Source organism: Mandrillus leucophaeus, unplaced genomic scaffold, assembly GCF_000951045.1.
Source record: "Mandrillus leucophaeus isolate KB7577 unplaced genomic scaffold, Mleu.le_1.0 Scaffold676, whole genome shotgun sequence".
Classification (NCBI taxonomy): Eukaryota; Metazoa; Chordata; class Mammalia; order Primates; family Cercopithecidae; genus Mandrillus; species Mandrillus leucophaeus.
This window is the reverse complement of record NW_012107319.1, coordinates 990,921-1,013,316: the sequence shown is the minus strand read 5'-3', so window position 1 is coordinate 1,013,316 and position 22,396 is coordinate 990,921. Positions and strand designations below refer to the sequence as shown.

The window sequence follows — 22,396 nt, the reverse complement described above, 5'->3', positions numbered from 1 at the left end:
CCAGCCACAGGAGAACAGTTGACCCTACAGAAGGCTTTCCAACAGAACTTGGTTTCCTCAGCATTATTTTCTAAAGTTCTGGAAAGACAAAATATGTGCAAAGATCTTATTGACCCCTGCACCTCTGAGAAGGTTTCTTTAATAGATATGGTACAAAGAAGTACTTTACAGGAAAACACGGGGATGTGGCTTCTACCTGTGAGACCACAAGAAGGAGGTAGAATAACATTAAAATGTGGAAGAAACTTAAGCATTTTAAGAGCAGCTCATGAAGGTCTCATAGATCGTGAAACCATGTTTAGGTTGTTAAGTGCACAGCTTCTTTCTGGAGGTCTGATCAATTCTAATTCTGGCCAAAGAATGACTGTTGAAGAAGCTGTCAGAGAAGGGGTGATTGACAGGGACACTGCTAGCAGTATCCTCACGTATCAGGTTCAAACTGGTGGAATCATCCAGTCAAACCCTGCCAAGCGTTTAACTGTAGACGAAGCAGTACAGTGTGATTTAATAACGTCCAGCAGTGCTCTTCTGGTACTGGAAGCTCAACGAGGCTATGTTGGACTCATTTGGCCCCATTCTGGTGAAATATTTCCCACATCATCTTCCTTGCAGCAAGAGTTGATTACAAATGAATTGGCCTACAAAATCCTGAATAGCAGGCAAAAAATAGCTGCTCTTTATATTCCAGAAAGTTCTCAGGTCATTGGTTTGGATGCTGCTAAACAGCTAGGAATTATAGACAATAACACAGCATCAATTTTAAAAAATATAATACTGCCTGATAAAATGCCAGATTTAGGAGATTTAGAAGCTTGTAAAAACGCCAGAAGATGGCTCTCTTTTTGTAAATTTCAACCCTCCACAGTTCATGATTACAGACAAGGAGACGATGTTTTTGATGGAGAAGAACCTGTCACTACTCAGACCTCAGAACAAACTAAAAAATTATTTCTATCTTATTTAATGATAAATAGCTATATGGATGCAAACACAGGGCAAAGGCTTTTGCTGTACGATGGAGACTTGGATGAGGCTGTTGGCATGCTACTGGAAGGCTGTCATGCAGAATTTGATGGAGATACAGCCATAAAAGAATGTCTCGATGTCTTAAGCTCCTCTGGTGTATTTCTTAATAATGCTTCAGGTAGAGAAAAGGATGAATGTACAACTGCACCAAGTAGTTTCAATAAATGTCACTGTGGAGAACCTGAACATGAAGAGACTCCTGAAAATAGAAAGTGTGCTGTAGATGAAGAATTTCATGAAATGGGAAATAATGTTATCAATAGTGAATTTTCTCAGTCAGAAAAACTGGCAAGTACAATATCAATTGATCCTAAAGTTAACAGTTCACCCAGTGTGTGTGTTCCCAGTCCCATATCATATTTAACACAGGCTGAACTTGCAGACATTAGCGTGCTTAGAAATGACTCTGAAAACATACTTACAAACTATGAAAATCAAAGCCAAGTGGAAACAAATGAACATGCAAGTGAATGTAGTCATTCTAAAAACATTCAAAACTTTCCAGGTGATTTGATAGAAAATCCTATTGTAAAATCAAAAATGAATAAATTCTGTGGTGTGAATGAAACAGAGAATGAAGATAATACAAACAGGGATTCGCCTATCTTTGACTATTCCCCCAGGCTAAGTGCCTTGTTAAGTCATGATAAATTGAGGCACCGTCAGGGAAGTTTTAATGATACACACACCCCAGAGAGCAATGGAAATAAGTGTGAAGCCCAAACGTTATCATTCAGTGACAAAACCATGTTATCAGGTCAAAGAATAGGAGAAAAATTTCAAGACCAGTTTCTGGGAATTGCGGCTATTAACATCAGTTTACCGGGAGAGCAGTGTGGACAGAAATCTTTAAATATGATTTCTAGTAATCCTCAAGTACAATGTCACAATGATAAATACATTTCAGATACTTCTGGTGAGGATGAGAAAACACATCCTGGTTTTCAGCAGATGCCTGAAGACAAGAAAAATGAGTCTGAAATAGAAGAGTATTCCTGTGCTGTGACTCCAGGGGGTTATACTGATAATGCCATTGTATCTCTTACCTCTGCTACACCATTGCTTGATGAAACCATCAGTGCTGGTGACTATGAAACGTCACTGCTGAATGATCAGCAGAATGACACAGGAACAGACACTGATAGTGATGATGATTTTTACGATACTCCCTTGTTTGAAGACGATGACCATGATTCTCTGCTTCTTGATGGTGATGATCATGATTGCCTGCACCCTGGGGACTATGACACACTGCAAGAGGAAAACGATGAGATGGCTTCTCCTGCTGATGTTTTTTATGATGTCTTAAAAGAGAACGAAAATTCCATGGTTCCCCAGGGGGCACTAGCTGGTAGCTTAAGTGAGAAGGGCAAAGCACAGTGTCGTCAGGATTTCCTCATGGATGTTGAGAAAGATGAATTAGATTCTGGTGAAAAAATACATTTAAATCCCGTTGGCTCAGATAAGGTGAATAGACAGTCGCTGGAAACTGGATCAGAAAGGGAATGCACAAATATCCTTGAAGGAGATGAATCTGACTCATTGACTGATTATGATATTGTAGGAGGAAAAGAGAGCTTCACTGCATCATTAAAATTTGATGACAATGGCAGTTGGAGAGTAAGAAAGGAAGAGTATGTAACTGTACAGGAATTTCACTCTGATACTGATCATTTAGATTCTATGCAAAGTGAAGAAAGTTATGGGGATTATATATATGACAGTAATGATCAGGATGATGATGATAATGATGGCATTGATGAAGAAGGAGGATGTATAAGAGACGAGAATGGAAAGCACAGGTGCCAAAATGTGGCTGAAGATACGGATATCCAATTGTGTGCCTCTATTGTAAATGAAAACAGTGATGAAAATAAAAATATTAATAAAATGATTCTTCTGGATAAAATGCACAGTTGTAGCTCTTTAGAAAAACAGCAAAGGGTAAATGTTGTACAGCTAGCATCACCTAGTGAAAGTAGCTTAGCTACTGAAGAAAGCAACCTTCCAGAATATACAATTGAGATTGTTGGAAAAAGCAAAGAAAATCTGTTGAATCATGAGATGGTACTTAAGGATTTATTGCTGCCTATCATTAAAGACACTGAATGTGAAAAAACTTTTGGCCCTGCCAGTATTTCACATAATAATAATATCAGTTCAACTTCTGAATTAGGTAATGATCTGGCAAACACAAAGGTTAAGTTGATTCAAGGGTCAGAATTGCCAGAATTGACTGATTCTGTGAAAGGTAAAGATCAATATTTTAAGAATATGGCACCAAAAATTGACTCATCTCTTGATCACATCATATGTACTGAGCCTGATTTGATGGGAAAACCTGCTGAGGAAAGCCATTTGTCATCGATAGCCTCTGTAACTGACAAAGATCCTCAAGGAAATGGAAGCGATCTCATTAAAGGGAGAGATGGCAAAAGTGATATTCTAATAGAAGATGAAACATCAATTCAGAAAATGTACTTGGGTGAAGGAGAAGTGCTTGTAGAAGGTCTAGTAGAAGAAGAAAATAGGCATCTCAAACTTTTGCCTGGTGAAAATACAAGGGATAGTTTCAAGTTAATTAATAGTCAGTTTCCATTTTCACAAATCACAAACAATGAAGAACTTAATCAGAAAGGAAGCCTTAAAAAAGCAACTGTAACTCTTAAAGATGAACCAAATAATCTACAAATAATAGTTAGTAAAAGTCCTGTTCAGTTTGAGAATCTTGAAGAAATTTTTGACACATCAGTTTCCAAAGAGATGAGTGATGACATCACTTCAGACATTACATCATGGGAAGGGAATACACATTTTGAGGAGTCATTCACTGATGGACCTGAGAAAGAGCTTGATCTGTTTACTTATTTAAAACATTGTGCTAAAAATATAAAAGCAAAAGATGTAGCCAAACCAAATGAAGATGTCCCAAGCCATGTTTTAATAACTGCCCCTCCCATGAAAGAACATTTACAATTAGGAGTTAATAATACAAAAGAGAAGTCCACTAGTACCCAGAAAGACTCACCTGTTAATGAGATGATCCAAAGTAATGATCTTTATAGTAAAGAAAGCATCTCAGGAGGAGGAACAGAAATTTCTCAGTTCACACCAGAAAGTATTGAAGCCACTCTTTCAATATTATCTCTTAAACATGTAGAAGATGTTGGGAAAAATGATTTTCTGCAGTCAGACCAGTGTGCAAATGGATTAGGAAATGATAACTCCAGTAACACTTTAAATACTGACTATTCATTCTTAGAAATTAGTAATAAGAAAGAAAGAATCGAGCAACAGCTACCAAAAGAACAAGCCTTGTCTCCAAGACCCCAAGAAAAGGAGGTTGAGATTCCCGAATTGTCTCAGGTGTTTGTGGAGGATGTAAAGGATATCTTAAAAAGCAGGTTGAAAGAAGGTCATATGAACCCTCAAGAGGTTGAAGAACCTTCAGCCTGTGCAGACACTGAAATTTTAGTTCAAAATTTAATTAAACAGATTACCACATCACAGTTGGTAAATGAAGCATCTACTGTGCCCAGCGACTCTCAGATGAGTGACTCTTCTGGAGTTTCCCCCATGAGTAACTCATCAGAATTAAAGGTAGAAAGTAGAGATGATCCTTTCTGTCTTGGAAATCTTAAGTCTGAGCTTCTCCTTAATATATTGAAGCAAGATCAACATAACCAGAAAATTACAGGACTATTTGAATTGATGAGAGAATTAACTCATATGGAGTATGACCTAGAGAAAAGAGGCATTACATCTAAAGTACTTCCACTGCAACTTGAAAATATTTTCTACAAGCTGCTTGCTGATGGATATTCAGAAAAAATAGAACATGCTGGAGACTTTAATCAAAAAGCATGTTCTACATCTGAGATGATGGAAGAAAAGCCACACATTCTTAGTGATATTAAAAGCAAAGAAGTAAACCACTATTCTCCTAATTTAGAAACTGTAAAAGAAATTGGACTAGAAAGCTCTACTGTGTGTGCATCAGCATTGCCAAGAGATGAGAAGCTTAAGGATCTGTGTGATGATTTCCCAAGCCATTTGGAATGTATTTCAGGGTCAAAAGAAATGGCTTCTGGAGATAGCTCAACCGAACAAGTAAGTTGACTTATACATTTTGTACAGAAATAGCTGCATGAACCATATGAGAATAATCCCATACAATTTGCTTTAAAAATCTGCATAAAGGTTGTTGAATTAAAATGTCCAACCTTGTTTTTAGTTTTCCAGTGAATTACAGCAGTGTTTACAGCACACTGAAAAAATGCATGAGTATTTGACATTGCTTCAAGATATGAAACCCCCCTTAGACAACCAGGAATCTCTGGATAACAACCTGGAAGCTTTGAAGAATCAACTTAGACAGTTGGAGGTAAGAATTGTCTACTGCCTTTTTATGGATGGTAGTCAGCTGATGTATGACTGGGAAAAAGAAGCAGAACACTTCTATGTTTCATGTTTATATTTGTGTTTTACACTAAATAGTAAATAGGTCTGGGATATATTTCTTTGCAGACATTTGAATTAGGATTAGCTCCAATTGCTGTTATTTTAAGAAAAGATATGAAGTTGGCCGAAGAGTTTTTAAAGTCTCTTCCCAGTGACTTTCCCAGAGGACATCTTGAAGAACTGAGTATTAGCCACCAGAGTTTGAAGACCGCCTTCTCTTCCCTCAGCAACGTGGCTTCAGAAAGAACGAAACAGATCATGCTTGCAATTGACTCTGAAATGGTAGGCATAAAATGTCAAAATTTTGATTTATGAAGAAAATTTTATTATTTGAGGATTTAGTCATAAGATGGAGTATTTTATTTTTAGATTGTTAAACCCATAAACCAGAGTCATTATTTGTAAGAATTTGACATTTTGGGGAAAGACAACTGAATGCACAATTTTTTTTTCTAGTCTAAACTAGCAGTTTCCCATAAAGAATTTCTGCAGAAACTTAAGTCATTCTCAGATTGGATATCAGAGAAGAGCAGATCTGTGAAGGATATTGAGATTGTGAATGTTCAAGATTCTGAATATGTAAAGAAACGTTTGGAGTTTCTCAAGGCAAGTATCAAAACAAAGATGACAAAATATATTTTAAAACCTATGGCTTTAATATAACAAGTGTTTAGAAAATATGACTTCGCTAAGGCTATAAAGGATTATTTCCTTTGTCTCTAGAGATGTCTTTATTCATAGTTGACACAACTATAAAAAACCTTAAGGGTGCCATTCTGATGCTATCCCAAATGCCTTATCAAACTCTTACACCACTGACGTGTTGAGATTTTTATTTATATATTTATTTATGCATTAGTCGCATAAATATATAATAGTATGAATTAGCCATATAAAAATCGTCATGTAAATACATAATAGTATATGTAGTACAGTCATGCCTCACTTAATGATGAAGATACATTCTGAGAAAAGCATTGTTAGGTGATTTTGTGTTTTGCAGACAACAAAGAGTGTACTTACACAGACCTAGATGGCATCCCTTACTACACACCTAGACTGTATGATGTACCTGTTGCTCCGAGGCTACAAACCTGTACGGCATGTTACTGTACTGACTACTGTAGGCACAGTGGTATTTGTGTATCTAAACATAGAAAAAGTACAGGAAAAATAAGGCATTGTAATCTTATGGGACCACCATTTGATATGTGACCTGTTGTATGTGGCTCATGGCTGTGTTTATATGTTAGTCACTTTTGGCATCCTTTTTTTTTTTTCCAAGTTCTTAATTTGAACAGCATTCCTCATGAACAATGATTAGGCTCCTGGCCTGAGAGTCAGAAAACTGAAATTCTGGCATATTTCATTCATATTTCAAATCCCCCATAGTATTATTTATATCTTATCACAATTACGTGGATGTTGTAAATGTTAGCAAGTAATATTTTAAGGTAGATGTTTCTCTTCAGTGTGCTAAATATACCTAAGTTAGGTCTTTTCCTTTTGTCAGAGTTATATTTTAAGTGCAGTGTGACAGGTAAAGATAAACCATTTTTAGAGGGGTTATTTATCTTTTTATATAATACTAACTACCATGGTATTTAAATAATTAATTTATCATTTATTACTGGATGATAAATAGATTTTTGATGAATAGCAAAAAAATTCATAAAACTTGCATTCCCTGATGTGAGAAGTGTATTTACAAAATATAAATGTTATTGTTAATATAAATTTTATCATGGCTTAGCTTTCTACTGATAACTTTTACCACTTTTTTAACAGAATGTATTAAAAGACCTTGGACATACCAAAATGCAGCTGGAGACTACTGCCTTCGATGTGCAGTTCTTCATTTCTGAATATGCACAGGATCTGTCTCCCAACCAAAGCAAACAACTGCTGAGGCTCTTAAATACAACTCAGAAGTGTTTTCTTGATGTACAGGAGTCAGTGACTACCCAGGTGGAACGTTTAGAGACTCAGTTACATCTAGAACAAGATCTTGATGATCAGAAGGTTTGCCTTTCTTCGTGGAGTTGGCATTCTTTGTTTTTAGTGTGAAACCATAATGTAGATACCCAAGGAGTATAGTGTGACAGGAAAGATCTTCTGGAAAGGCATTAGTGGATAAGATACAGTGTACATACAAATCCTACAGTGTATAACAATATTGTTTTCACTAATGATGCTACAATTTAGTTGATTTTAATTTTTTGACTCCCCAAAATACTTAACTTCAAGTGAAAGTCTTGATTGCCCCCCGTCCCAAGACTAGGAAATTTGAATGCACCTAGAAATTTAACACATTGATGAACATATGGCTAAAGAAGGTTAATTAAGAGTTTCGTTTTCTTCTGGGAAGCAATACAGCACAGCAATTCTGGGCTCTGGAGCTAGGTTGACTGATTTCACATCCCAGTTGTGCGACTCATTCATTCTGTGAACTAGGGCAAGTCATTTAACCTCAGTTTAATCATTGGTAGATTGGAAATAACTATAGTGCTTACCTGCTAGTATTGTGAGCATTGATAAAAAGAATGTATGTAAAACACTTAGTATCTTGCCTAGCCTGTGTTAGGCTCTTAGTAAACATGATCTATGGCTATAAGATGAATAATTAGTGTATATAGAGTAGGAAAATGAAAAGTGCAAGTAATTAGTGTTGACTTCTTAATCTTTTAGAATATTTAATGAATTATGTGAGTACTATATCTAATAGCGATAATGAGCAAAGAGGTGAGAATGCACTTAGACATAGTGATTAAGTAAAAATATTGCATGCAGTGTTCCTTTTATTATTTCTTGAAGCATCAGACATTGTCTCTAGCATGATAACCTATATACACATATCAAATATGTTAACCTACAAATCACAACTAACTTCTCTTTTGATGTCCTTTTGCAGAATTAATTCTATGTGTCGCAGGTTTCAAGAGCTTAAGAAAATGGGATGTTTCTTCCTGTTGGTCAGAAGTTCCATCTCTTACAAATATGCATGGCCAGTATTCTGTTGAGCAGTTTCATCTAAACATGATCACTTTCCTTGTGTATGGAATATGCTCATATTTTCTGTCTCACCTTGCTCAGTTTGTACCCTACTGCTATCATGTTTACAGCATACTTATAAAAGCTTATTAGACAAAACTTGGAAAATGTATTCTAATAAGAAGCTATCACAATAGCGATTTTGTGACCACCGCACATTTCAGATGTTTTGGGTTTTCTTCACTTTAGATTGTAGCAGAGCGTCAGCAGGAGTATAAAGAGAAACTCCAAGGGATATGTGATCTTCTTACCCAAACTGAAAACCGCCTAATTGGTCACCAAGAAGCCTTCATGATTGGAGATGGCACAGTTGAGTTAAAGAAATATCAGTCCAAGCAAGAGGTAGAATTTGGTTTTCTATCAGCAGCTCTATGTTGATGTTATGTTCGATTACTATCATTTGGAAGTCAGTGAAGATTATTGAAAATACCGGTAATTTTAGCTTTTTAGAAGCAAGGCATACCCAAGACACCCTGGGCTTGATCTTTAAACTGTATACTAAAAGTTAGATTTCCAACTTCAAGCAAGCTAGGTGATTTTTTTGACTTTTTTTGGTAAGAGATATTGAGTGGAGGAAATATTAAAGGGGATTTGATAATGAAAATACCTTGTGTGATGAATTAGAATTTGGATCCATTTAAGGCCAACCTAATTATGACTTGCAAATGAGAGGAAATAGCCATCAGTTTGGGTTCTTTCTCTTTCTTAGCTCCTTCTTACTCCATCTTTCTCGTATCGTAATTTGTTCCTTTTTATTGAAGGAAAGGGAAAAATAACAGTAACAACAGATAAAGATATCTTTATTTTGGTGTCAGGAGAGAGAACATTTTCATTGTAAGTAGATAGCTCCTGGTTCAGATTCCAGACTCTATATATTGTTAGCTTTATAACAGTCTCTCAGAGCCTCAGTTTCTTCATAGGTCACACTTTCATTGTTACATTATTATAAAAGTTAAGTAAATAGTGTGTGTTAAGTCACTAGCACAGTTAAGGTCACATAGTCGTGGCTCAATTAATAGGATTTCTTTCAATTCAAATACTATTTAAGACAATTTGAAGAGGATTAAAATAAAGTATGGAAAAAATAATATTAAAACTCAAACAGTATAATATAGAGAATGAAAATGCATGATAACCGAGGAAAAGAAGAGGAAAAACTACATGGAAAAATCTAGACGTAGGAAAGCTATAACTACTGAGGAGATATCTTAATCTTGAGGTACCTAGCAGCCAGGCGAAGAAGCAAACATTACGTATTACAGATTCTGGTGTTTAGAAAAGGGAAGTGTCATAGTTTGCTAGGAAAATTAGTTCATTTTTATCCTGAGCAATAAACACATTAAAAAATAAAAGTGTAGAAACAATAAATATTACCATATATTTACAAGCCTTTGTACATGTGCTCATATAATATAAAAAAATCTGGTGTGTACAAATTTGTATAGATCATATACTGAATTCTTAATACGTTGTCAGTGTTTCACTGACTGCATTCTTTTGTTAAACATGAAAATCCATGCTTTTCTTTAATATTGTTTGAGTTTCAAATTATATTAAGTATTGTGATTGAAATAAATCAACTCAAATTAACATACTGAATGTGTGTATTCAGACTACATGTACTAGACTCTCTACTCACCTTGTCTTTTAGAATTACAACTCTGGAAGAACTAAATAGGTAATAATTTAATCAAATATACTTTTTTATTTTGTGTTATAAGGAATTACAGAAAGATATGCAAGGAAGTGCACAGGCATTGGCTGAAGTAGTGAAAAACACGGAGAACTTCTTAAAAGAGAATGGTGAAAAGCTGTCACGGGAAGATAAGGCTTTGATTGAACAGAAACTTAATGAAGCTAAGATAAAGTGTGAACAGCTTAATTTAAAAGCAGAACAGTCTAAAAAGGAGCTGGATAAAGTTGTGACAACAGCAATCAAGGAAGAAACTGAAAAGGTCCTTATTCAAATATGTGGTGCACTATTACTATGTCAAAAATGATTAGCCTAACAGCTACTTGATTTATTATTAAGTGATATCCAGTGGTAGTAAATAAGGATTATCACTAAGGTTTATTATAGGATTCTGGATTTCCAGGTACATAATTGACCAATTACTACAAAAGGTTTGAAGAGTTGGCTTTCCTTAACTTTTTCTTAATATTTAAGTGAGGTTGTGAAACTTTCTTCCTGTGAAATGTGTGATCACTCATCAATTATAGTTAAAATTTTGGAATGTATTTTTAAGAACAGGGGAAACTTCAAAGTAACTGCCTGTTGCTCTAGGGTTTGATTTCAGTGTGTTAAGTTTTCAATGTGTGTCAGTTTTTAGTACCCTCATTCTAATTTAAAATGTTCTAAGTGTTTACTTTTGGAATGTCTTAAAACTATGCCTTGGCCCACGTTCTGAATTCCTTCTGTGAACTTTCCTTCTCCAGGTTGCGGCAGTGAAGCAGCTGGAAGAGAGCAAAACCAAAATAGAAAACCTTTTGGACTGGTTGTCAAATGTTGACAAAGACTCAGAAAGGGCAGGGACGAAACACAGACAGGTAATCGAACAGAACGGGACCCATTTTCAAGAAGGTGATGGCAAGTCAGCAATTGGAGAAGAGGATGAAGTTAATGGTAACCTGTTGGAGACTGATGTTGATGGGCAAGTTGGACCCACTCAGGAGAATCTGAATCAGCAGTATCAGAAAGTTAAGGTATGTTGTTGTAAACATATGATATAATTCAGTTCTATTTCAAGGTCGGTAAAGAGAGAAATAACCTAGCACATGCATTCTTTTCAAACCTTAATGACGAAAGAGGTTTTTTTCTGAGTTCATCATGTCAGATATAAATTATTATGAGAGTTCTAAGCAAGTCAAAAAATAATGAGAAATAAACTGTAGAGTTGGCATTCTCCATGTAAGTGAAGTAGAATTATTATAAAGATTTAATAAAAAATAATAATGGTTAACATTTATAGAACAATTAAAGTGGGCATTCTTCTAAGTTCTTTCCATTTTAACTCATTTCGTCTTCCCAGTTACTCTTTGGGGTTTTTATTTTCATCTTACAGATGAGGAAACTGTGACTGACAGTATTAAAGTAGCTTTCTGAAGTTACACATCTAGAAAGGGCTGGAATTTGGATTTAAAACTAGGCCATATGCTCACTCTGCTAAATCTGAATCTGTGTTCTAAGAGAACAATCTTTTTTTTTTTTTTGAGAGAAGGTCTCACCCTGTCGCCCAGGTTAGAGTACAGTGAAACAAGCATGGCTCACCGCAGCCTCAAACTCCGTGGCCCAATTGATCCTCCCACCTCAGCCTCCTGAGTAGCTGGGTCTGTTCTGCTATGCCTGGCCAATTTTTCTATTTTTTGTAGTGATGAGGTCTCACTATGTTGCCCAGGCTGCTCTCGAAGTCCTGGGCTCAAGCAGTCTGCCCACGTCCTCCCAAAGTGGTGAGATTACAGGCATGAGCCACTGTGCCCGGCCTAAGTTGAGCTCACTTAAGTTCTTTCTGAGCTCAGCTCATCTATTCAGTTAAGGCTGTTGTTGAGAAGAGATAGAAAAGCCCTTCTACCAGTTTACTCCATGACATAAATTAAAGCTAACGTTAATGCTACTATAGGAGCAAAGGCGACTTCTGTAGAACCATTTATAAAGTGTCAGTCATTTTATTTCAATATTTGGCTTTTGACAGTTAGATGACTGGACCTCAGAAACTTTTGCAGCTCTGTTTATTTTCCTCCCACTCTTCATATTTGGAATCTTTGGAATAGGATACTCCCTGTGAGGTTCTTATAGAAAATACAAATTAAACCAGAAGAAGAATGAGAGTATTTACTGTTCACAATTTTAAGGGGCTACTATAGGACCTTATTATGAAAAATAAAGTCTCTTAAAATGAAAAAATCTAGTGAATTCATAAAGGAACATTATGAGTCAGTTACAAAGAAGTCAGGAAAGGTTAGTAAGTTGACCAAAGTAGTGAGAAATACTGGTGGGTAGACTTAAAGATATTGCACAGGAAAGCCCTTGGTTTTAGGCACAGCGTGGCATTTCCTATCTGATCATTTTACCTCAAAGAATATGGGAATCTGTGCTTTAGAAAGTCCTAATCTGGGCCGAGTGTGGTGGCTCACACCTGTAATACCAGCACTTTGGGAGGCTGAGGCAGGTGGATGACAAGGTCAGGAGATTGAGACCATCCTGGCCAACATGGTGAAACCCTGTCTCTACTAAAAATACAAAAATCAGCTGGGTGCGGTGGTGCAGTCTGTAATCCCAGCTACTCAGGGGGCTGAGGCAGGAGAATCACTGGAACCCAGAAGCGGAGGTTGCAGTGAGCCAAGATCATACCACTGTACTCCAGCCTGGTGACAGAGCAAGACTCCGTCTCAAAAAAAAAAAAAAAAAAAGTCCTAATCTGATAGCGTGGAGAGAAGGCCATAGCGCCTGAGCCAGGAACTTAGCTTTCAGTAGTTGTCCTATATGTCCTGGGCCAAGCCATTCTCCTCCTTCAGCCTGAGATTCCTCATCTGTAAGAGGAAGGGGACAGATCTGATCGTTTATATGGTGTTGAACATGTCTGTCCATCCTATTTTGTGCAAAGCCCTTCTTGGAGGTGGGGGGTAGCATATGAATGTATTTCAAGTACCAGAAACACAAGTCTATGGGAAAGAAGTTAGTTAAAAATATTTACTATGTGCCCACTAGGTGGCGGGCACTGTTATAGACAGTGAGGATGCCAGTGTTAATGAGCCAGTTCTGAGTTGACTAATTGGTATCAGACTTACAAGTGAATGGCTGCCCCATAGCAGTCCTTCTAAAGAAGTCCTTTTCACAGCACAGAGTTATTTTCACTCAGCTCCTGTGTGCCAGCACTGTTCTCAGTACTTGGGATTCTACAGTGAGCAAAATAAATTCCCTGCGCCCCCCCCTTGCACTCTGGTTGGTGAGAATGTTACAGCAGACAATAACTAAGTTATATGGTAGGTTAGAAGGCAGTGAGTACTAAGGGAGAAAAGGAGTTAGGTAAGGGTGGTTGAGTGTGGGGTGGGGGACCAGTTTTCAGCATTTGAATAGGACTCAATGGAGATGGGCGCAATTAGCCAAGCAGATAATCCGATGAAAGAGCTGTAACTAGACAAAGAACAACAGGAGACAAAGGTCCTAAAGTGTTTACCAGGGTGGGAATGGAGGTGAGGGTGGGAGTAGCAAAGAATCTGGAGGTAATAAAAGGGGCTCTGAGGTAGTGGGAGTGGGTCATTTGGCTCCATGTAAGCCAGTATAAGAAATGTGGGAAATTGCCCTCCCAAAGGATTGGTATCCTTTTTGCCACACTTGTATGGCATATTGGGGTGAATGGAAGAAGGTGCTTATGTCTGGGGGGAAAGGGACTTCACCTGCCTAATGCCTCCCTGCTGCCCTGAAGACTGAGGGGATCAGTAGCTCTGCATACCTGTGACCTGCCTGCAGCACACCTGCCTGGGAGCCCTGCCTTCCTGCCTTCAGAGTGGATTTGAATTTCTGGCACATGCCCAGCTCTGCAGGGAGTGCTCGACGTATGCGATCTCATGTACTCCTTAACAGCAACCTGTGATGTGTAGGAGTTATTGTCGCCATTTTCACATGCAGGAAACTGAGGCCCAGTGAAGCTGAGTAGCTCCAGGATTCTCTTTTTATTATATCTGCTTCTCTAATGTCCATTGGGCTTCTCTGAATGTACAGTGTTCTAGCTTAGTTATTTTTGAAACCTTTTTAAAGCTTACAGATTCTTTTTCCCTATTTAAAGTTACAGATTCTTTTTCCCTATTTAAAAATTTTTCCAGAATCATTTTGTAATAAAAAAATATTATACTTGTTTCCCCCAAAATTAGGTAAAGACATTTTTCTTTGGTAGTTGTGAGAAAGCAGGGAATAAAATGAGATCAGATTATAGACACTTATTTTAGAATTGGAATAGAAATTTGTTTTTCCAAACTTCTGAAAAATGGTGTCTGTCCTATCTGATTAAGTACATAGAGAAGATTGGAAATGTCCTTTAAAATAAGATTAGCATGCTCAAAATGCCTTGTTATTCTGAAATTCACCAATAAAAGGGAGTATGGTATAGCTTGAAAAGGGGAATGAGAAGCAAGTTGTAGCCCAGTAGATCACTGAAACCTGTCAGTCTTGAGGTGGCAGGGAGCTCCCTGCAGCCTTGGTGTAACCCGGTTACTGCTTGAAGATTATGATCAATTTGTTTTCACATAGGCCCAACACGAGAAGATCATCTCTCAGCACCAAGCAGTCATCATAGCCACTCAGTCTGCACAAGTGTTGCTTGAGAAACAGGGTCAGTATCTCTCTCCTGAAGAAAAAGAGAAACTGCAAAAGAACATGAAAGAACTGAAAGCGCATTATGAAACTGCACTGGCTGAGTCAGAGAAGAAAATGAAGTTAACTCACTCTCTGCAGGAAGAATTAGAAAAGTTTGATGCTGACTATACCGAGTTTGAGCACTGGCTACAGCAGTCAGAACAAGAACTTGAAAACCTGGAGGCAGGTGCAGATGACCTCAATGGTTTAATGACCAAATTGAAGAGGCAGAAGAGTTTCTCAGAAGATGTTATTTCTCACAAAGGTGACTTGAGATACATCACAATTTCTGGAAACAGAGTGTTAGAAGCTGCCAAATCTTGCAGCAAGAGAGATGGTGGCCAGGTTGATACTTCTGCAACCCACAGAGAAGTGCAGCACAAGTTGGATCATGCTACTGATCGGTTCAGGTCTCTCTACTCTAAGGTAATGTTATTTTGATTTTTTAAGGGAAAAGTAAATCTGCAATTATAGTTTTCAATTATAGTTTTGAACTAAGAGGCAAGAAACCTAAAATCCAAAACAGGAGGAAAAGGTAGTTTTAGCCTACTTCATTTTTTCTTTTTTGAGAAGGAGTCTCACTCTGTTGCCCAGGCTGGAGTACAGTGGCGTGATCTTGGCTCACTGCAACCTCTGCCTCCTGGGTTCAAGCAATTCTTCTGCCTCAGCCTCCCGAGTAGCTGGGACTACAGGCATGTACTCCCATGCGTGGCTAATTTTTTTTTTTTTATTATTTTTAGTAGAGACGGGGTTTCACCGTGTTAGTCAGGATGGTCTTGATCTCCTGACCTCATGATCCGCTCACCTCGGCCTCCCAAAGTGCTGGGATTACAGTTGTGAGCCATGGTGCCCGGCCTTCTCTCTACCTATTCACCTGCTTTACTTCTGAACAATGTATTTGAAGATTAGAAACTTAAAATTACTTTAGTTTTGAGAGCGTGATTTCCAGAAGTCCCAGCTCCCAAATGCTCTAATATCCAATGTGACCACAAGGTGGCGGTTGTGCATTGACTCTAAGCGAAAACAGATGCTTGCAGCCTCTCAAGCTTGGGAACTGGTTTCATCTCACTGCAGGTGTTTGTCTTGTATATTTGATCAGTATATTATTTTAATACTTAATGAATAAAAGACTGTTTTGCTTCTTTTATTTTTGTGGTCAAGTAAAAGTGTTGTTTTGAAAAAAAAAATCTAAGAAAATATTTTCTGGTTTATAATATAATCTGAACAGACTTGCCAAGTTGCATAAATGATTTAAAGACCATCATTGGCTCTTGGACTTTGCTCCATTCTAATATATACTCTGTCTTCCTTTTGTTAATTAATCTTGTGCAACATACAGAAATTTATTAAGCACCTTTAAAACCCTTCCATCAAATCCATGTCTATACACATGGTGTATCAAAATTTCCTTCCTCTGATGATTGATATCTTTACCCTTTATTCTACATTAAGACTCAGCTCTATAAATATGTTTTTGAATTGGTATAAATCCAGAACTGTCTCTTTATTTTATGTTACTTTTTGGCTTTTTATAGCGTACCTCTTCATATAAAGGAGAAAATCTTAGCCCTACGGAGTTTTTATTAACTTTGGTGGAAGTCTGTTTTTTTCCCCAAGTTACAGATTTTATAGGTCCTAAGATTATTTGATGCATATGAAAATAGTGGGTTTTAATCTCCTACCGCTTTCCCTTTTGATTGTTAGTGCAATGTTCTTGGAAATAATCTTAAAGATCTGGTGGATAAATATCAACACTATGAAGATGCTTCATGTGGACTTCTTTCTGGACTCCAGGCCTGTGAGGCCACAGCGAGCAAACACTTATCTGAACCTATTGCGGTGGACCCCAAAAATCTTCAAAGGCAATTAGAAGAGACGAAGGTAAAAAGAGAGAGAAAGATCCAAATTTCCAGTAGTCTAACTGAAAGACTTTCAATTTCTCATTCTTTTATGATAGTTTCAGCTAAGAGAGGGGAACAAATGATGTGAAAAGTATACTTCTGCCTCCAGAGGTAGTTTTGACTCTATTTCTCCACAGTACATTTTTTTTTTCCTGATTTTTGTTGTTGTTGTTGTTGTTGTTGTTGTTGAGATGGAGTCTCACTCCATCGTGTAGGCTGGAGTGCAGTAGCGTGATCTCGGCTCACTGCAACCGCCGTCTCCTGGGTTCAAGCGATTCTCCTGCCTCAACCTCCCAAGTAGCTGGGACTACAGACGTGAACTTTTGTATTTTTAGTAGAGATGGGGTTTCGCCATGTTGACCAGCCTGGTCTCGAACTCCTGACCTCAGGTGATCTGCCTGCCTCAGCCTCCCAAAATGCTGGGATTACAGGTGTGAGCCATTGTGCCTGGCTTTCCTGATGTTTTTTAACAGGTTTGACATTGCTCTTATGGCTTGTGACCTGCATTCCAGTGCCCCCCCCCAATCCCCAAACAAAACTCATTATTTTCCTGGCCACTTATTTATCTATATACTTACTTATCTTGTTCACTGTTTTTTCCTCCATTTGAGTTAAGCTCCACAAGAACAGGTGTTTTTGTCTGTTTTACTCATTGCTGTATTCCCAGCACCTAGAATATTACCTGGCCCAAAGTTGGTACTCAATAAATATTTGTTAGAGAATGGACAGCTGGAAGGGAAGAAGGGATGCTACCATCATATTCAGCAGTTCTAAGGACCAGGATTAGGGTTCTTACTGAATATCTTCATGATTCATAGAGACACAAACTTGAGTAATTACTCAGTACAATTCTCAAAAAGTCCACCTGCTCTTTCAGAAATACAGGCTCAGTGTCAAAACTGCATAACTGTGGGACTCTCAGTCATACAGCGGCAGAGAGTTTTTAATCTATTTTTATAATCTAAAACTTATTTTAAAATTCTAAAGTAAAGGATGAGAGCTAATGTGACCAGTAATTTTGAGTTTAAAATTTTCATTTCAGAAATCTATTACATGATTCCATTTTGCAGGTTAATACTAGTAGGTTATTACTGCTATAGCTAGAAAATAAACACAGGATTGCCAGTTAGACAACTGTCTTTCAGAAGTTAATTGCATATTATTTACAGAGTCAGAAATTGTCATTGTGCTGTTGACACGGGAAACAGGTACCCTGATGGGCAAGCTTAAACTTAGGTATTGCCTGAGATTGACAACTCTGGAAAGCTAAGGAAAGCTAAGTCATACCTGAGTGAAATGTGGCAGGTTAATGTCAGGCAGAGAGAAGGCCTGTGAAGGGGTGGGAAGCATAGGGTGAGAGCAGGGAAGGAGGTCAAGCCAGGAGGTCAAGAGGGTGGAGGGCACTGCTTCTTTCCTGGGCTGAAGAGTTTATCCAGCCCTTCACTGGACACTAGGGAGATGTCGTGGGCCAGGTCAGCATCCCCAGATCCATGCAACCTCCTCAGGGTTGCTTCCTTTTTTCCAATGTGCATTTTCACTCCTGTTTTTTTTTTTTTTTCCTTTCTTTCTCTTTTTCCACAGGTACAAGAACAAATCTATCTTAATTAAGTTTTTAGTTCCCAGTGTATTGTATATTCAAGGACAAGATATGTGGTGGGCATAGAGGAGATACTGTGACATTAAGGTCATTATTTTAGTAGGAAATACATATCATTTAAAATAATTATTGATTGCATATATTACAATTAATTAGGAAGTTATTTTAAGTATAGAAAATACATAAAATAGAAATAACACATCTTAAGTTAGATCTATATTAGTAAACAGATTATATTCCATATAAAAGTGATTTTTATATAACTAGAGCAAAAAAAGAAAAAAACCCAAAAGAATGTGATGGTTTTTTAATTAAACAGATACATAGATAAATTTTAAAATGGAAAAACCTATTTAGTAATTGCTGCAGAAGAAGACTCTTACAGCCCTAAGACAGTTAAAGAAATATGAAGAGGAAAGAGATCTCAAAGGAGAATGAACTCTAATTAAGTCACAGTGTAATTTAAAAAATTAAATGTACAATTAAATTTGTTGCTGATAATGCACATATTTTTCTCTCAGAAGAGTTCAGAATGTATCAAGGATAAGTTTTTATGAGGATTAGGTGGCCTTCATTTCTTTCATGTTTATTAGCATTGTATAATTACTTTTAACAATAATATAAACCCATTAGACTACTACAAAAAATCAGTCTTTCTACCTGTAACATATTATCTTCTACTTATATTCTGATGTATCGTAAATGTAATTTTGGGGCACCCAATTTGTTCATTTCATTTGAAATACGTTTGGCCAATAGCATGTTGTTATTAGCATTATTATTCAAAGAACTGTCAACTGTGTTGTCAACAGTCTGATACTACTAGGCCATAATAACACTCCTCATGATCCCCTTTCAGGGAAATTAGTGGATAAAACAAGATTTTAGCCCCATAAGAGGTGCAGAAAACAGGATTTTGGGACCGGTCTCAAGGCCTGGGTGTGGAACCAGCAATGGGGATCACATCGACTGACAATGTCAGCCTTCCAGACTTGCACTGATCTCTGGGGTGGTGTTAAGTCAGGAAACTTTTATGAATTGGACGAATGCCCAGAAGTTTATAGACTTTGCTGTCTTTTGGTCCCAACAGGTATTCTCTTCTCACAGATCCTTCTTTCATGTTTTAATTTCCTTGAAATTCATTCAAAACAATATAAGGTACCCATATTAATATGTAATTAACAGTTTTGTTCCAAAATAGCACTATAAACAACTATTATCGTTAAATTAGGACCATAATACATGCTAGGAATTAAAAATTATTAACTCTCTTGAATGTATCTGTCAAGAGTAAAAGGATGGGATGTTTTGACAAGAAGAGGTAAAGAAGACATGCTTCTTTTATAACTCACTTTTAAGTTTTAAGCTGGTAGTCAGGGCCGTCTTTGGTATTGGATATTCTAATAGACCCATAATCACTTTTAGATGTCATTCATTCAGTAAACGTTTGTATGCTGAGTTTCATGAAGGCACAAAGATGTTAAAACCCTGTCTCTGCCCTTGGTGAACTCACATTCTGAAAAACAATTTTCGGAGGGCACCCTTCACTTACTTCATCTCCTAAGTCACCATGTTACGTGAATAAGCTGTCCCTGTGGTCTAGAATTCAGTCTGGTCACAGGTAAAAAGTTCATGTCTTGAGGGGTTTGTTTACACTTTCCATAATTAAACTGCTAGGAGAATTTTTCAAACAGATCCATTCTGATGAAGATTCTTTGGCATCTTGAAACAACTATAGGTTCTGGTATTCTAGATCCTATGTTGGTCATAGTTTGGTGGGCCTTTTGACATATGCATAGACTGCCTGTGTGTAATCTCAGTTTCTTGGATTATGAATATTAGTTGAGGAAATTTTACCATTAGCTTTAGGCATATAAATAATGATAATAAATAGTGCTGAAATAGAAGATAACCTTTTTAGGTTTTACATCTGATATGTTCATTTATTTACTTAGTTGCTCATTTATTCCAGAAAAAATTTTTTGGAGCCTGCTATGTGTCAAGCACTGATCTAGGCTCTAGTAATAGAAAGCTGAAAGGGATGACTTCCTAGTTCTCAAGAAGGCTATAGCTTGATAGAAGATACAGGTAAATCCAATAATAGTCACAGGATATTTATGGGAGTTCCTGTAAGGAGTACTTACCAAAGCTAGGAGTGAGGAGAGACTTAGGGAAGGTTTTCCGGCTGAGTATTAAAGGGTGAATAAGAGCCAAGTTCAGGATGATGGGGGAAGGTTGCATGAAAAAGTTGATATGTAGAGTTACTAAGACATTGGGTCCAGCATGAATAAATAGCTAAGAAATAGCTGTGTTGGACATTTCTGGAACAGAAAGTTGAGATTGAAGGTAGAATTAGGGAATAGGTTTCGTTGGACCTTTTGTAGCATGCTCAAGTCTTGGCCTTTTTGTGAAGGGAGACTACTAAGAGATTTTAACAGGGGGTTATATTTGGGTGTTCTTGTGTTGCTATAATGAAATACTTGAAGCTGGGTAATTTATAAAGAAAAGAGATTTAGTTGGCTCACAATTCTACAGGCTGTACAAGCATGGCACTGACATCGCGCAGCTTCTGGGGAGGCCTCAGGGAACTTTTACTCACCGTGCAAAGCAAAGCAGGAGCAGGCATGTGACATGGCAAAAGCAGAAGCAAGTAAGAGAGAGGAGAGAGAGAAAGAGAGAGAGATGGGGGCAGTGAGGAAGTGCTACATACTTTTAAATGACCAGATCTTGCTAGAATTCACTCACTGTCTTGAGGACAGCACCACGATGATGATGGTAAATCATTCATAAGAAATCACCTCCCACCAGATTCTACCTTGAGCGTTGAGGATTGCATTTCAACATGAGATCTGGGCGGGGACAGATATCCAAACTATATCGGGGTGACATGTGGTCAGATATGTATTTTAGATAGAACACATTAGCAGCTATATTAGAGAAGTGATTGGAGAAAGGAACACAGGATTCTTTTTTCAACAATCCAAGTGAGAGATTATCCTGTAATGATACAGAAATATGGAGCAAAAGCTGACTTTTAAAAAATATTAAGCAGGTAAAATTGTTGATTGATTTGCATGTGTGGAAAAAAAGCTTTAAATGGTTGATTTGCATGTGGAAAAGAAGCCTTAGGATGGAATCTAGGAGGAACTTCAGGTTGACTACTTGGGTAGGTAGATATATCCCAGGAGAAAGTACAGGTACAGAGAATGAGATGATGAGTTCAGATTTAGCTTTTTTGAGTTGGAGGTGACTGCATACACCCAGATGGAAACACTCAAGAGGCACTTGGAAAGCTAGGCCCATGGCCAAGGATGAGTTCACATCTACAATTGGACACTGGGGGCTTTGAAATCCAAATGAAAGAGTAGAAGAGGAGCGTGAGTTGCTTAAGAGAAATTAAGGCCGGGGATAGACCTGTGTGGCCAGGCAGCCCACTTTTGCAGAGATCTGTCAGAGCTGTTAGAAATGCAGGGTCCAACTTCTGGAAGACGTATCTATGGCTTCTGCTTCTACCTTTTTTTTCTTCCTTCCCATTGTTGAGCCACATCTGTTCACTCAGAGATATGCAGGGACCGCTATTCATTAAAATCCAGGACTCATTAGTCTTTCAGTTTACATTATCCTTTCCGAAGCAATTGACACTGTTAACCTTTTCCACTTCTCTCTTCCTTTAATCTTTGGGGACGGAGTTGTTCTGGGCCCATTTCCACCCCACCAATTACATGTGTTCTTTTTTTATTCTTCTCCCCATCACTTATATATAAATATTCTCCATGATTCTTTAGAATCTCCTTCTCTGGCATGCCTGTGCTTTCTTGTTTGGGAGTCACATCATGTGTCTTGACTTCCAATTCTCTGTGTCTGTTTCCAGTTTGGGTTCCAAGTCTCTCTCATTTCCAGTTTTGCTGTTTCCTTCTGGACGAGGGTCCCAAAAGCACTTTGAAATCATGAATTCCAAAACAGGCATTCCTTTACTCTAAGCTTGCTCTCACTTTTTTTTTTTTTTTTTTT

The 22,396-nt window shown here is 37.6% G+C and overlaps 1 protein-coding gene across 1 annotated transcript in view; it reads left to right on the top strand.

Moving 5' to 3' along the window:
• DST (dystonin) overlaps positions 1–22,396 on the top strand; it is a 504,672-nt gene that overhangs the window by 356,709 nt on the left and 125,567 nt on the right. The window contains 5 exon segments of the mRNA XM_012002056.1: positions 8,728–8,880; positions 10,260–10,493; positions 10,975–11,241; positions 14,783–15,313; positions 16,592–16,768. Coding sequence (XP_011857446.1) covers positions 8,728–8,880; positions 10,260–10,493; positions 10,975–11,241; positions 14,783–15,313; positions 16,592–16,768 — 1,362 coding nt within the window.